Here is a 15,276-nt window from a genome sequence, read left to right as displayed (position 1 = left end):
TAACTTCCTTTTGGCATATTAGTCTTGCTAAACTTTACTTACTAACTATATGTCCTGTTGTCTGGAATGCCAGCTCCACAATATTCCCATCATGGTCAGCTGCTGCTTGATGAAATACTGCAAAGATATTTTTCCACCCTGAGCGAATATTAGCAGCTTGAGAATTCACCATCTGAGCAATGCAGCGTATTACCATGTCTCGAATTGTTGGAGATCTAAACAAAAAAAGAAAACAATTCACTACCTCATTTGTGGTCTTGTGCATGACACCAGAAGAGTCTGGATGGGCACAAAAGAACAGATTTAAATTTCAAGTTGTAAGGAACACAAACCTGTTTTTCTTCATGATATGCTCAAAAGGCCTCAAAAAGTCTTTTTGAAATCGGAAGTTGGCTAACTCTCCCTTTTCAAGAAACTTCATTGACAGCTGTCTCAAAGAATCAACTGCAAATATGGCCACGTCTTCATTAGGGTTACATCCAACCTAGGAAAGAAAACCACCATTCCCATAAATAAGTATGTATCCAGTGAAAATTGGACTCTACAAATCCAACCCTGAAACGCCACATGGCTGTATGGCATCATGCCAATCATTATGCAACATAGTCAGAAACCTGGTTTGCACATCAAGGCAGCAAATCATGGGTTAATTAACCTACATCCTGGGTAGTTTATGGGTTAATGGCTTGTGCGTTAACTCTGTGTTAATTCCTAAACAACCCAGAGTGCCCAGTTTCAGCGCCATACTAACAACTTAAAAATGGGGTGTTCAAGGGTTGTTTATTCAAACTGGAAATGGCTTGTGCACTCTGTTAACCCACAATTTGCCACCTTGACATACAATCTGCCCCAAAGACTGTCTAGACTTGCAATTCTCAGAAGATTATCAAAATGAGCATCTAATACTCTAAGACACTGCACTAAAAGAGAGCAGTTAGGGAGGAAATTCTTTACAACTGTCCATTCCTGACAATAGAGAGTTCTACCGTTCACTTAGAACTTTCAACATCTTAAACTCTTGTTGGGCCAACACATGTGCAGAAATTGATTCCCTCTGAAGGATCCTCCAAACCCTGAGAGTGTAATTCACAAGCCTTGGCAGAGGAATCAGTTATAATAATAGAAGTCAAGTTGTAGTAGAACTAGGCTCTCTGGAATAAGCAGAACTTGCCACCAAAACTTGGATGGGTCTTAAAATGAAGCAACTGTACACAAGTTAACCTTGGTGGCTGAACCGGTAATTGAAATGGGCCTGTTTTATAGGCTTTACGTTTTGAAATACCTTATTGAAATGATTCCCAATTACGTGCCATATCCTGGACCACTGCAGCCTAATTCTGTTCATGTTGTAATAGGAGATCTCAACAATCTTCTGCAGGCTGAACATACGTGGGTGGTGAGGGGAAGCCAACTCATCCATAGAAACAGCACACAGCCATCGAACAAAGTCAACTGGAAATTTTAAGAGACGAGACATCGTAAATCTGAAACATCCAATATAACGATACTTCAGCCTATTTTTTCAGCATACATACCTATTGCATTTCCATCCAGTCTTGTTGAGCCTGTAAATATTCTGTGGAATAAGTTAAGATGTAGAGTTAACCCATAAAACACGGAATATTAAGAAAAGACCATTACATAATTGTTATTTGACGTAGAATGAAGAACAGAACAGAGGACTGCTATCAGGTACCTTCTAACAGAGGAGTTTTCACTTAATGTAACTCCACACTAATTACAGAAGGACTGTTTTAAATTTAGGGCAATGTGTACCATACAGTTTCAGGTGACTGGGTAGGAGAAAACACCCAGCAAGAGCGCTGGCATTTTCCTCTATTTTGTAAGATCCATCTTTTGAATCCCATCCAACCTATTTCTTTAGCTCCATGAGCCGCTCTGCACCAGAACACAGGAATGGTGTTACATTTTAAAACCTAGCATTAAAATTAGGGTTTGGATCCCAAAGCCTAAGTTAGATCTGAGGACAGTAAGCCTTTCATACCTTATCGAGCAAAAGCAAAACAAAGCAGCACAATACCTGTCCACTGCTACCACCACACTTTGGGAACTGGTTTCTCCCACAGATTCCTGAATGCTGGCTATTTGCCTTTTATCAACACCTCCACCAACAAGGTTACCTAGTCAGGAAGATACCAAAACTAAATTGCTAATGTAAAAGAAAAAGCACCACTACTGTCAATTATGAGAGGACTTGGCTACCATCAGCATGCTGATCAACAACTAAATCACAGATCATAAAAATAAAAGGGCAGGTTCAAAGAATTGCAAAACTGGCAGACTGAGATGTTGTCCAGCCAAAATGTGGTCCTTTTCATGTAATGTTACACGTGATACAACAGTTAAGGAAACTCTTATTCACTAGGTGTTCCAAGATTAACAACAGGACTAAAGTTATTATATGGTGAACTGTCTCTTGTTTCTTATTTAGCAACTGAACGATCCACTGCTATTAATTATGTAAAAAAAGGCTCCACATCTTAAGGTTAAAACAGTAAACTGTGCAGCCTGATATGAAAGAACTGATTATTTGTAAATGACAAAATGCACTGATGATGTAGTTAACTTGTATCCTCAGGCGTGAGAAGGGAGTCCAGGCTATTCTTCTCACCTAGTCCAAGACCCATGAATTCTTCTCCTCCAGATGTGAAGACTTTGAGGCTTCCTTCTCTTTCACGGCCGGACCCAGACAGGTAGCGTGTTTTAACTCCAGTTCCTATGAGCTGTGCTAGCTCCAACTGGCTGATACATTTCAAGATCTAATAAAAGCAATACACAATTCAGTACCAAAGTCAGTGCCTATAGTCTAAGTCTACAGAACCCAGAACCTCCACCAATTTGAATGCAAACTCCGTATGGGCTTTCCCATTCACTACGATGTTAAGGAACGGCTGTGTGTGCACATAGTGGCCTATGCGCTCAAGTATTTTATTTAATTTGTTACATTTCATTTAGCGTTAAAATTCACTTGACTTATATCTGGCAAGTAAACAGGATTTCCCCCTCCACTGTGATTCCTATCAAAACAAAAATCTAGCAGACTGTTGATCAGCACTTCAAGGATAAACAGATAAGCCATTTTGAGAAATGGAAGGCAGTTGTGGAGCTAGAGATTATTATTTATTTATTTATTTATTTATTTATTTATTTATATAGCACCATCAATGTACATGGTGCTGTACAGAGTAAAACAGTAAATAGCAAGACCCTGCCGCATAGGCTTACAATCTAATAAAATCATAGTAAAACAATAAGGAGGGGAAGAGAATGCAAACAGGCACAGGGTAGGGTAAACAGGCACAAGGTAGGGTAAAACTAACAGTATAAAGTCCGCACAACATCAAGTTTTAAAAGCTTTAGGAAAAAGAAAAGTTTTTAGTTCATTTGAATGTGACAAACATCTCCAAGAAACTCCAAGCAGCCACATCCCAGGAAGGATGAGAGTTCTTGAAATTCACTTTTCTTAGGATTTGCAAAGAGCACAGCACGTTACAAAATAAACTGCTTCGTGTGCAGTGTATACTGCAGGTCCATGGCAGTAGAAGTGCATTAATATCTAAACCCCCATCAACAGATTAATCCAAGATAGTAACCCTTCTGCACAATTGATACACACCCCAAATCCTCACATGGTTTTTACCTCATGCCAAGAATTTCCCAGGTAGTTGCCATCAGTGTGTGCCACTGTAATAAGGGTCTTAATTGTATCTATATTCTTCTGCTTCATTTCTGTGATGCTGGAGCTTGCTGTCAACAAGGAAAAGCGGGCAAGTGCCTGTACATAAGCATCTCGCTCAAGCTAAAATTTAAAAAGATCAGAAGTAGAAATAAACCATGGCAAATGACAGCCATTTCTCATACTCCCCCCACCCCACATGCCGTTCCATATATCTAATGAGATGAACATACGGGATGGTGACACAGCTTTACTTACCCAGTGCTGATATGAGCTTAGCTGGGTGATATGGGGTGTAAGTAGAATAAATATGATTCATGATAAAATGTGTTCAGGCTGTGACAATGGAATGGTCTTAGGAAGATGAAAAGGAAGTGGGATGGACATAAGAGAATTGTTACAACTTTTTATAGAAGTGTACCCATGTAACCCATTAACTGCATGTGCCAGTATTTGTACGCTGGGAACTTTTGTCTATATTTCAGTTTTAATTTATCAGTAAAAATTACATCTCCACTCACTTTGTTTCTGTTTCAGCACATGATTTTATATTAAACTGCACACAATTTTTTTAAAATCGCAATAAATATAAAATGTCCCCAAACGAGTATAATAAAGAAGTGATGGAGTGGGGGCAGGGTATTCTAGAGTGGTATGTGGAATGGTTGTAATTCTTCTGCAGAAAGAATAGGGTGGTACAAAATAGTGGAGAAAATCACACACAGTTTTCAATTTAGGCTCAACAGGAGCTATTCCCAGGGAAAAGCTGAGTTAAACTAAGCAAATTCTGAACATAACAGAGGCACTGATTCTAAACAAATGTAACTTTAAAGTATAATTTCGAACAGTTTAGGCCAAAATAGACACATCTCGGCAGATGAATCAAATGATTTGCTGCAAGTTGATAGTGTGTTGAGTTTGGGTTCTGGTTCTGCCAGGTCCAAGGTTCTTTGGGTTATAAAGATGAAACAAGGCACTTGTGCAAAAAGATGACAATTTATTGATGGGAAATGGATGCAGAATATATACATGGACAGAAAGTTAGCACCTCCTTCCAGCTAATCAAGTTTTCATAGCTGAAGGTGCTAGTTTTCCTTGCATGTATATATTCTGCATCCATTTTCCATCAATAACTATCATCTTTTTGCACATGGTTTGTTTCATCTTGATAACCAAATGAACCTGACTGATGACTTGGACCTGGCAGAACCAGAAACCAAACTCAACACAGACAGTAAGACCAAAGCTAGGAAACACCAGTTTAATATTTACAGAAGTTGTAATAAATATTCCCCTCCATTGCCCTAGACATAAGTTTACTCTATACCAACCTGCATGCCAAAAATGCAGGCTATTCGGATGGCACATCGTATTCCTTCTAAGCACAATGATGCAACTTCAGTGTCATCACAGTTTTGAAGGCCAACACTATAAGCAGCCAGTAATGGAGTCCACACAAGCTAACAAAAAGGAAAAGGATTTATTTAATAGATTAAGATACCGCTTACCATATTGGAAAAATTGTCTCTAAGCGGTTCATAAATTTAGCTGGTTACAAACCAACCACATTTTACTCTATACAGCTATGTAATGCAGAGATCATTCATGTAAAACAATATCTGTTTTCTGATATAGCCAGGAATGTCACAATATTTCTAAAACTCTGACACATCTTCTATCAGCCTGTAAAAAAGCCTAACTTGCACTTTCTACCCACCATTATTTCCAGTCTGTCATTCATACCCACGAGGTCTTCCACCCCCACACTAATAACCACAGTTTCGTAAATGGATGGATGCTTTGCCAATAAGAACTCGGTTCTAAATCTGGCATGTTAGGTGGACATGACTTTAGTTCCATACTCACTTTGAACATGGGTCTGACATGATCCAGATGAGTTGCGCTGGTAAAAGGCGCCTTTGCATGGCTTACTGCCTCCATTAGAGCTTTAGCTGTTTTAGCCATTTGCTCCATTTCCAGGTTGTATAACAACCGTCGCTGCTTCTCACTGGCTACATCTAAGAAACACACAGAAAACTACATAAGTTTGGCATAGTCATACCAAATTCAAGGCAAAGCAGATTATAGACTTAAAAACAAATCCCTCTGCCCAAAGAATATAGAAACAGCTTAAACAGCTACTACAGAAATTCCTGCATAATTGAACACATTAAATATTGAGGGTACGATAAAGTATTTCTAAAGAGAGTTTCATTTATTTATTTACTTTTTTATACCACCCAACAGTTGAAGCTAAAAAAAACCTGCTAGAAGAGGGATTGTAGTTTTGTTTTGTTTTTAATCATACTTGGCTTAGTAGATTTGGTTGTGATCGTATATCCTTTTGTATCCTTCATTGCAATTTTCTTTCCTTCTATTTCATCATAGATAGTAGACAAATATTCCTCTGGAAGGTCTTTGCTGTCATTTATCCCACGATTCATTTTTATGTATTGCTCTTTTGTCATCTTATTCTTTACCTGATAAGGCAAAATACACACAAAAATATGGTAGGCAAGTTTTGAGAGGTGCACAGAAACCCATTTGTAAATGCTCTGTAGAATTTAAAATATATACCTGGGGACTGTGCAAGTCTGTTGTCAACATGATAATAGAATATGCTAAAACGTAAGCTGTGTCAGCACTAGCAAAGAGAGTTTGGCTGAAAAGAAAAGAAAATGGCTTGTTAGAATCCTATATATTGTTTTTGTTGCCTATTAACACGAGCAGGTCTCATTTTAAAAATCTATTATGGCATTTCCTGCTGAACAGTAGAAGCTGCTCATCTATCGGTGACTGGAGGCTGATCTACAGTTCATAACAATTCATAACAATCCAGAATATCAAGCACCTGGAACCAGTGGTAACATTCAACCTGAGCTCCTACAAATTTAGTATGTCTCAGTGGCTGAGAGCACCAGCATGAACTTGTACCCAAGGACAACCCAATTCACAAAAAGATTCATTTCTCTCATTTTCTCAGCATTCTAGAGTCAGCTCACAAAAAGTTTTCTGCCTTTAGAATAAAAGTTGACCCGAAGAATTTGTAAGTTGCTAACGACAACCCACTCTATTTAAATAGATTTAACATATGGTAACTGCACATTTTTCTCCTATATGAGAACTATGAATGGGGTTCCGCTTGATGATCCTGGTTAGTAAATTTGAAAGCACGATTAATAGGTCCATCTGGTGAGCCTTACTAATTCCCATCTTCTGTCAACTCAGTCTTCCAAAAACACACTTGTTTCTATTAGGGTTTAACCAATAAGATTCAAATTACCCTTGGTTGCATTCAATATATCTAGCAGCAAACTTTTCCATTAGTCTATCAATCTTCTGAGCTTCACCAGGTAACCGAAATCCCTCCAGAAATATGCGTAAAGCAGAGACAAAGTCTTTTCCGCAGAAATCAAGCAGATCTACATAGGCGTACATCACCTCCTTATTCAACTTGTTACTGTCGCCCAAAAATTCTCCCACTTGACTCTACCAAGAGAAAACAAAGCATAGCAAGAGAGGGAGAGAGAAAGAGATTATAATATCACATTATAGGCCGGCTAGCACTGAGCACTGTTTCTCAAACTGGTAGAGCAAATAATTACATTACAAAATCAACAAGTTTCACCATCATTACTATTATTACATTCATTGTCTGAAGGGTTGATTGTCGTGTGATTTCTCAAACGGAGAGCCATGGCCAAGCATCATTTCTGTGTGCCTGGTACAAACTTGTAACAGTTTCCCTCCCCCCCCCCTCCACTTCATCCACCAAAATGGGAGGATTAATTAGTGTCCTTGAGTTTATTTGCATCACTTTGCTTATGCTCCTTCCACTTCTGGCTTCCTGATTTGAATTTATAATCAGACATGGCAGTATGGCATGTAGGAATAGAAAAGACAAACAACAACTGCTCATTAGACCCTGCTCCCTCTCCCTTTTATCTTTTCAGTACCCACAGAGGATGCAGCCTGCGAAGGATCCTAGGAGGCAAACGTGGCATCTAGACCTCCCACTCTTGCTGTAAATCGTGCTCCTGGGATCTCAATGTCCCCGATGGTTATAATGCTGGTCCTTTCCTCCTGCTGCCAGTCTGTAGCCACTCCTGCTGACATCTCCTGCCTGTGCATAGGAAATGCCACTAGGAACTCTGAAGCTTGCGGTTCTTGAGAGAGCACAAATCTCTCCATCTCTCAAATCACAAGTCCTAGAGTTTGTCTACATCCTCCCTCTTTGTTCCCACACTGCTTCTGGTTGGATCTAGCAAATCTTACAAGATCAGACATCTCTATGCATGCACAGAGAAGTAAGTTTGTATAAACAACCTCAAGCATGATCTACAATTTACTCTATAGGTTTTTTTCTTATGGTAATGGGCTTGCCCTCAGCTGAAGTTTGAGTCCTCTCCATCCTGTCAAGTTTAGGCTCTGCGAGAGAGATAGAAGTAGAACAAAACCTCTGAAGTATGGTCTTTGCCCAGAAGAATAATGGGTCCCCATATATTGCTGACACACCCACACAAAAACTGCATGTATACCACTGCTCAAAGAACCACATTATTCTGTTAGTGCAAGATTCGACCTTACAGAAGACAAACGCTCTTCTTGATGCAGAAACTGTGCAATGTCTTCTGCTGTTACACCCAACATCCCCTGCTCCTGCAAATACTGCAGCCCTCTCTTGGACTTTTTGTTAAACCTGGGGGAGGGGGGTGAAGAAAGAGAATAGATCAGACACTTAAAACACTGAAACAAAACTTGTCTCCTACATTATGGTCACTGTAAAACATATTTTATTAAGACATTTTACCCAGGCTTTTGGCCCCAATGAACCCCCTTTTAAAATACACAGTTAAAAATTATGATGAATAAACCAAAGTTAAACTTCAATTGGAAATTCCACGTCTTTGAAAAGGAATATGTAGGGTTGGATCCAGAGATGGGCCAGCAGAACTTCCCTGAAAGAACTGGGCATGTTTAGCCTGGAGAAGAGAAGATTGAGGAGAGACATCACAGCACTCTTCAAATACTTGAAAGGTTGAGGGTCAGGATCTCTTCTCAATCATCCCAGAGTGCAGGACACGGAATAATGGGCTCAAGTTAAAGGAAGCCAGATTCCGGCTGGACATCAGGAAAAACTTCCTGACTGTTAGAGCGGTATGACAATGGAACCAACTACCCAGGGAGATGGTGGGCTCTCTCACACTAGAGAGCTTCAAAAGGCAGTTGGACAGCCATCTGTCAGGGATACTTTGAGGTGGATTCCTGCATTGAGCAGGGGGTTGGACTCGATGGCCTTATAGGTTCCTTCCAACTCTACTATTCTATGATTCTAAAACAATGGGTCTTTCCTGACTCCTCTCCACAATAAAGCTGCCTGCACCGACCCCCAAGCCACTTGCAAGAGTTGACAGACTCTCTGGAACAGCATGGAATGGGACAATGGGGGCTGTAGCAGCTGCAGTAGTGCAAGGAAATTGGGAAATTCGGTGGGGTGATCTTGCATAAGTGCAAATGGCATCTCTGGATCAAAACGACTGTGTTATACAGTTCTAAGGAATATTAACTGCTGTGTGCACAGTATCTGCAAGGAGCAGAAAGCAGAATAAAAGAAATCTGTGTATTAAAGACACTAATATGTGGGTTTTGGCAGTACTATGTGAGGTTCACTTCTTGTGCATTCTTGCATATGCTAAAAATAGAGAATTTATTATATGAATTCCAGTGCCAGACACTCAGTATAGTAAATTCTCTATTTGGCACCAATTTAAGGTCCACCCCTTTCTTGCTTTCTTGGTACCACCTTCCTTTTCTTTCCACTGTTACAATACACAGCAAAAAAAACCGCAAACTGTGAAAATGTCCTTATTAGAAAAGCCCTTTTGAAACCACTTCTGCAATAACTCCAACTCACAGTTCAATCCCATGTTCAATTATCTCTTTTTGTTGCTTAATGACTTCAAATTGCTCTGGATCATCAGGGACAGCGGTCTGGATCCCAACACTCCCAAATCCTGAGGAGACCGTTGAATCTAAGGAACTTGCGCTACTTCTTCTTCCCCCAATCTCCAAGCATTTGCCTTCTCCCATTTCCTGATCTGAAGGCTTGTCTGGACCTGCATGTAAAAATGTACATAAATAACAAAATAACAAAAATGCATACCCAGGCTCTGCAGAGGACAGATATCACATCAGCCTTAAATAACAGAATCATGGAGTTGGAAGAGAACAAGAGCTTCCCATTGGTTCATAAAGGCCAGCTGGCCTCCTGTAGGAAGTATGGGAAGCACTCCAGGGCAAAAAATACTTGCCTTTCGTCAGTACGGGCCTTACACTCCAGCACCCATCTGGGGAGTATGAGAAATTGCTGTCTAGATGGGGCCCACTTATCCACTCAGAAAATGATCATTCATATTGTTAATTATTCATCGGTGCTCCCCAATATAAAAACCACACCACAAATCCACTCCAAAAGTACCACCTCTGTGAAGATCCAACACTGCTTGCCTAAAATAACCAAGCCTTAGGTAACATGTGGGGACAGGATACCCTGGGGCTTCCAGCTACTTTATGTATGACTTTGGATACAATAAAGCATCAATTTCTCACCAAGGCTGGCCTGATGGTTGGGGTTCACATACAGATCTTTGCTCCATTCTACCATGCACTTTAAAATAGAGACCAAGCATTCGAGACCTTTCTTCCTTAGGCTTAGTTCCTGTATACAAAAAAGGGGAGAGAGAATTATGATGTAAACAGGTCAAGACCTCTGGGAAGCAGGAAGCGATAGTTTGCTTTATTTGCCATCTACCCAGCAGTCTAGTTTCTAAGCGCTGGGGCCTCCAAAGGCAAAGGAACCATCTGGTCTGCTAATTCCGACAACACACTGAACCACATTTAGCACAGCCCATTTTATGCAATCACACCTCAAGCCATGATGAAACAGAGCATAAAATTATAATCTTGTAGGAATTATAAAGCAATAACAGGAGAGGCTCCCAAAAGAGACTGGTACAAAAACACAGTCAGAGTTTAGGGACTGCAACAGACCACAGTGCCCTCCTCCCAACCCTTTCCGTGTGTGAAATTTTGCCACCACCAATGCCTTATACCTCTACCCAAGTCTAGCATTATGTTCAATGGTCCCCAGACTGACCTGAACACACTGACTTACTTCAGAGTAAAAAGCATAGAACTGTGCTTTAAGTCTTACCTGCAAAGGTGTCATGCCTAACTCATGTCCACTCCGTCCCTGGGCAATTTTAGACAAGTCATTTACTAGCCGTTCAAAAATATTAGCAGCATTCAAATCACAGTCATAGTTAACGTATATATCCACTACACACTGGGCATCTAAAACAAAAGTTTAGATTATGAGAATTCAATCGTCTGGGAACAGAACATCACAACTACGTAGTTTTCCAGTTTTAACATCAGAAAACTATTTGGGGCAAGGGCAGTGAAGGGGTATGTTTACTACCCAACTTAAGTGTTGGAATTTAAGTTCTCAGAAGTCAGGAAGTCTCCACTGTGCACCCAAACCCTCAGAGACCCCCCTTTCCTCTCCCCCCCTCTATCCCAAGCACCTCACTTTCTGCTCTCAGTCAGGCTGCTTCAACCTTTGGATATGTGACACTTGAGTACGAATCCCCTGCACAGCCACACTTAGGATACTGGGTGATCTTGGGCTATTTACTATCAGTTGGAGGAGGATAAATGTTGCAAAGTGCTGAATACAGCAAAAGCCCCTCTCTTAGCTGCTTTTCATTTCCTCATGCTAACATTCTGCAGGCCCTTCGGTCAACTCCACAGAGCTTCTGGGCTCGTTCAGAAGACACCTTAAACCATGGCTTTAACCACGGTGAATAAGGCTTTGTGCTTTATTCACAGTAGTTAAAGCCATGGTTTAAGGTGTCTTCTGAACATGGCCTGGCTTAACCGCCATGGCTTTAGCTATGGTGGTTAAGCCAGAAAGCCAGGCCATGTTCAGAAGACACCTAAAACCATGGCTTTAACCATGGTGAAGAAGGCTTTTTGCTTTATTCACCATGGTTAAACCTGTGGTTAAAGGTGTCTTCTGAATGGGGCCTCTGTGTGTTCACCCCTCACCACCCTCACAGTGCAGGAGGAGTTGTGGTGCATAACAGCCTTTGCAGCCGTGTCTGGAAAATACTTCAGGCAGACACACATACTAGGTCATGTTTCAAGGATTCTGAAACAAGCATCTAAACTAGAGGGTGGGGGGGTTGGGCCTGCATGCACTTAAATATTTATATTATGTCTTCTCTATGCCTATATTTATAGTAGTCCCCATATTCCCTTTTTATTCATATTCTCAGCAAACACAAAAGGATCTTTTTGATGATGTAATCAAATTACCTGCAGAAATTCTAGTCAAGGTCTGGATTACCATCCATTTGTGCTCAAAGGAACTCGAAGAGGTTTCTAAAATGTTCAGAAAAATCTCTTTGAAAAACACCTGTTGAAGGAAAACAGAAAATACAAGCACACATTCAAGTACATCATGATCATGTTTCAAGTACATTTGTTCATAACAAAAAAAACCATTCACCATTTGAAAAGAGTACTGAACATATGTGCACATGTTTTCAAACACATTGATACATCTGCTTGATAGATACTTCATATATTGAGATAGTAACATATCAAGCATTGTACTTAACAGACAGCAACTATGAAGCACCTGAAGAGAAAAAGAAAACGAGGCCCTCTTACCTCAATCTGCATTTTTAAATGGGTCTTAAAGTTTGAAAGAAGGGTGAGGAAGATGGCAAGCGAGAGCTCAAAGACATCGGGAACAGAAGATACTCCATTTTTAGATAATGCTACACAGAGATATTGCTTGATGGCATTTATGAACATTTCATGTGTCCGGAAGACTGGACCAGCATTTTGCAAAACTGAAAGCAGCAGCTGGAGGGATACTATCTTAGAGCGTAGCTCATGAGATCTGGAAATAGTAAAAAGAAGAATTGAGTCACAAGAGTCTCTTTCTCTCTTTGTAAGTCCTTTGTGGGGAAGGTTGCAAAGCAGGACTGTTTCAGAGTTAGGCTTTTTGAGGGGCTGAAGTCTCAAAACATTGGGGAATCTCTCAGCATCTAAGAAGGGATAGTTTCTAGGCCATGTTCATAGGGAACATGTGGCCCTTCAGGTGTTGACTGGCTGCAACTCCCATTTGCCCTACCCAGTATGGTGAGGAATGATGGAAATTATAGTCCACTAGCATCTGAAGAGCTACATATTCCCTAACCCTGCTTTAGCCTTTCCTTTATATTGGACCCTCAAGAACAGCATATTACTTGCTCGTTTAGTTCCGTTGAAGGCGTAAATAACCTATGTCCCTTATGGAAGCCAAGGTTTCATTTGAACCTTCATTCATTTTGCTGCCCAAGAAATACAGCAACTTCTGTTGGCCAAGATAAGCTCAGAGTCCCTCTCCTTTCTATCATGATTACTACTTACAATTCTCTCTCTGTCACACACACAATGCAGTTTCACAGCAAGCATACAAACCAAGTAACTAATCCATCAAAACACTCAGTCTCCCTCTTCTGCGGACAGAGGAAATAAACACACACACACACACGACCTTTGAGTCTCTGGAGCCAAGGCATGCAGCTGCTCCCCGCGGTATTTTTCAGAATATATTGTAGGCCCTTTGATAGTACTGGTCTGGCCCTTGTGGATCACTTTAGAAAAGCATGACTTAAAAGCTGGGTTTTCTGAACTAGCAACAATGCATGAATACATGAAGACCAAAGTGCAAGCAGATATTTATTTTTTTCTCTTCCCTGTTTATATTAGCATTTCAGATGAAGCACAAAATAGCAGTTTTAATACTTTCTTACTTGGGATCTGGAGGTCCATCACCAAGTGGTTTCATTGAAAGCTTGCACAGGGACCGAAACACAAGAAAGGCATCCTTCTGAAGGATATGGGAGAACTTGGCAGCTGCCTGAGGTCCAGGTACATCTGTTTCCTAAACAGCAAAGTCACAAAAATGTTAGAACTGCTGAAGTTTAGAGATATTTTTAAGTAGGATTTAGCACCAACTCATGCCTACAAATAGCATTTTTGCTTAAGTTTAATGAATGTTTTCTGTAGTGATGCTTACATTTCAGTGAGATCAACTTTAAAGGACAGAATGCCTCATTTCACTTTATCATGAAACCATACTTTAGCATTGTCAGAATAGGCCTGCATAAACCTTGGCCTCACACACTCCTCCAATTCCTTCAGCCTGAGCTCAAGGAGGAGCTTGAACTTTTCGCTCCATTTTAGATTAACCATACCTTGTTGTGACATCCAAGCCTGGACAAACTGATTAGTGTTAACTATGGTTTGTTGAAACAAGCCAGCTTCAAACCCTAATTTAAGAAGCTGGCTTTTTTCAACTAACCATGGTTAAAATTAACCACAGTAGACATACTAAACTGCAGTTTATCTAAAACAGAAGCAAAAGTTTCTGATCTGCTCCTCACAGTAGCATCAGGGGGTGGGGGGAGAAGCACGTAAGCCCAAGGTTCACACAGGTTCATTCTCATAGTGAGAAACCAAACAACGGTTTGCATAATGAGTTTGTAGCAAACAACCATAACACTGTTTGCATTGTTAGGGAACTCAAGAGCTCGACTAATCTGATTACAACAGGCTAAATGAATCACTGCCAAAGAAACAGGAAACAATTTTTAAGTCATTTATCATTGTTATTAGGGAAGGACTGTAATTCAGCGGTAGAGAACATGCATTGCATACAGAAAGTCCCAGGTTCAATCCTCGGTATCTCTAGATAAGGCTGAAAAGCTGTTACATATCAGTGCAGATATTACTGAGCTGGCAAGACTACTAGTCAGACTTGGTACAAGGCAGCTTCCTATTTTACAGTGCTGTTGAACTAAGAATTTGTTTTTTAAAAAAGGGCATTGTGACTAAGGACTGTCAACCACAGTTTTTGTTCAGAGAAATAGCAAATATTTATAGATTCTTGTTAGAGTCTGAAGATCTCAGGTTATTTAAACACAAAAGCATACATGAAAATTGCAAAAAAAAAAAATCTAATAAAATTTCTTCTGCCAAACAAGTTGCATACCTATTTTAGTTAACTGGCTGGCTGGCTTTTTAACTAATTAAAAAGAAATATTCCAGTACGTCAATCAGCTTTTCCCAACCTGGGAGCCTCCAGGTGTTTTTGACTCCAACTCCCATCAGCCTTAGCCAGCACAATCTATGGTCAGAAATGGTATGTACTACAGTCCAAAACATCTGCCAGGGCCTGGGTCAGGCAAGGATGATCTAAGAAAATGTGATCTTTCCAACTTAGTTAATTCTGATAAAGATTTGCTACTGAGACAAACAAATTTATTTTTGTTTGGAAATCACGTTAACACACTGTCTCAGTCAAAGACTGCCCACAGACTTACTTTGTTTCCCATCAGTTTTCAAACCCTTACATCGGGCCAACTAGACCCATTCCCTGCATTCAAGCTCACATTGCACTTGTTTTATTGCTTTTTGGATTATTTTTGTTATTATGATTTGTATGCTACGTTTTGCTCCAG

The 15,276-nt window shown here is 40.3% G+C and overlaps 1 protein-coding gene across 4 annotated transcripts in view; it reads right to left on the bottom strand.

The window, feature by feature from the left end:
- ARFGEF2 (ADP ribosylation factor guanine nucleotide exchange factor 2) overlaps positions 1-15,276 on the bottom strand; it is a 48,433-nt gene that overhangs the window by 14,539 nt on the left and 18,618 nt on the right. For all 4 annotated transcript variants that reach the window (XM_063145973.1, XM_063145983.1, XM_063145995.1 and 1 more), the window contains 19 exons: positions 13,567-13,697; positions 12,434-12,668; positions 12,077-12,176; positions 10,911-11,050; positions 10,307-10,415; positions 9,612-9,813; positions 8,285-8,396; positions 6,981-7,186; positions 6,275-6,359; positions 6,006-6,177; positions 5,564-5,715; positions 5,029-5,157; positions 3,662-3,820; positions 2,633-2,780; positions 2,042-2,141; positions 1,536-1,576; positions 1,283-1,452; positions 333-484; positions 43-215 (listed from right to left, as the gene is read on the bottom strand). In XM_063145973.1, coding sequence (XP_063002043.1) covers positions 43-215; positions 333-484; positions 1,283-1,452; positions 1,536-1,576; positions 2,042-2,141; positions 2,633-2,780; positions 3,662-3,820; positions 5,029-5,157; positions 5,564-5,715; positions 6,006-6,177; positions 6,275-6,359; positions 6,981-7,186; positions 8,285-8,396; positions 9,612-9,813; positions 10,307-10,415; positions 10,911-11,050; positions 12,077-12,176; positions 12,434-12,668; positions 13,567-13,697 — 2,716 coding nt within the window. The remainder of the gene's footprint in view (positions 1-42; positions 216-332; positions 485-1,282; positions 1,453-1,535; positions 1,577-2,041; positions 2,142-2,632; positions 2,781-3,661; positions 3,821-5,028; positions 5,158-5,563; positions 5,716-6,005; positions 6,178-6,274; positions 6,360-6,980; positions 7,187-8,284; positions 8,397-9,611; positions 9,814-10,306; positions 10,416-10,910; positions 11,051-12,076; positions 12,177-12,433; positions 12,669-13,566; positions 13,698-15,276) is intronic.

Source organism: Elgaria multicarinata, chromosome 1 (assembly GCF_023053635.1).
Source record: "Elgaria multicarinata webbii isolate HBS135686 ecotype San Diego chromosome 1, rElgMul1.1.pri, whole genome shotgun sequence".
In the NCBI taxonomy this organism is placed as follows: Eukaryota; Metazoa; Chordata; class Lepidosauria; order Squamata; family Anguidae; genus Elgaria; species Elgaria multicarinata.
Note: the sequence above shows the minus strand (reverse complement) of the source record. Positions and strands in the feature narration are given on the sequence as shown.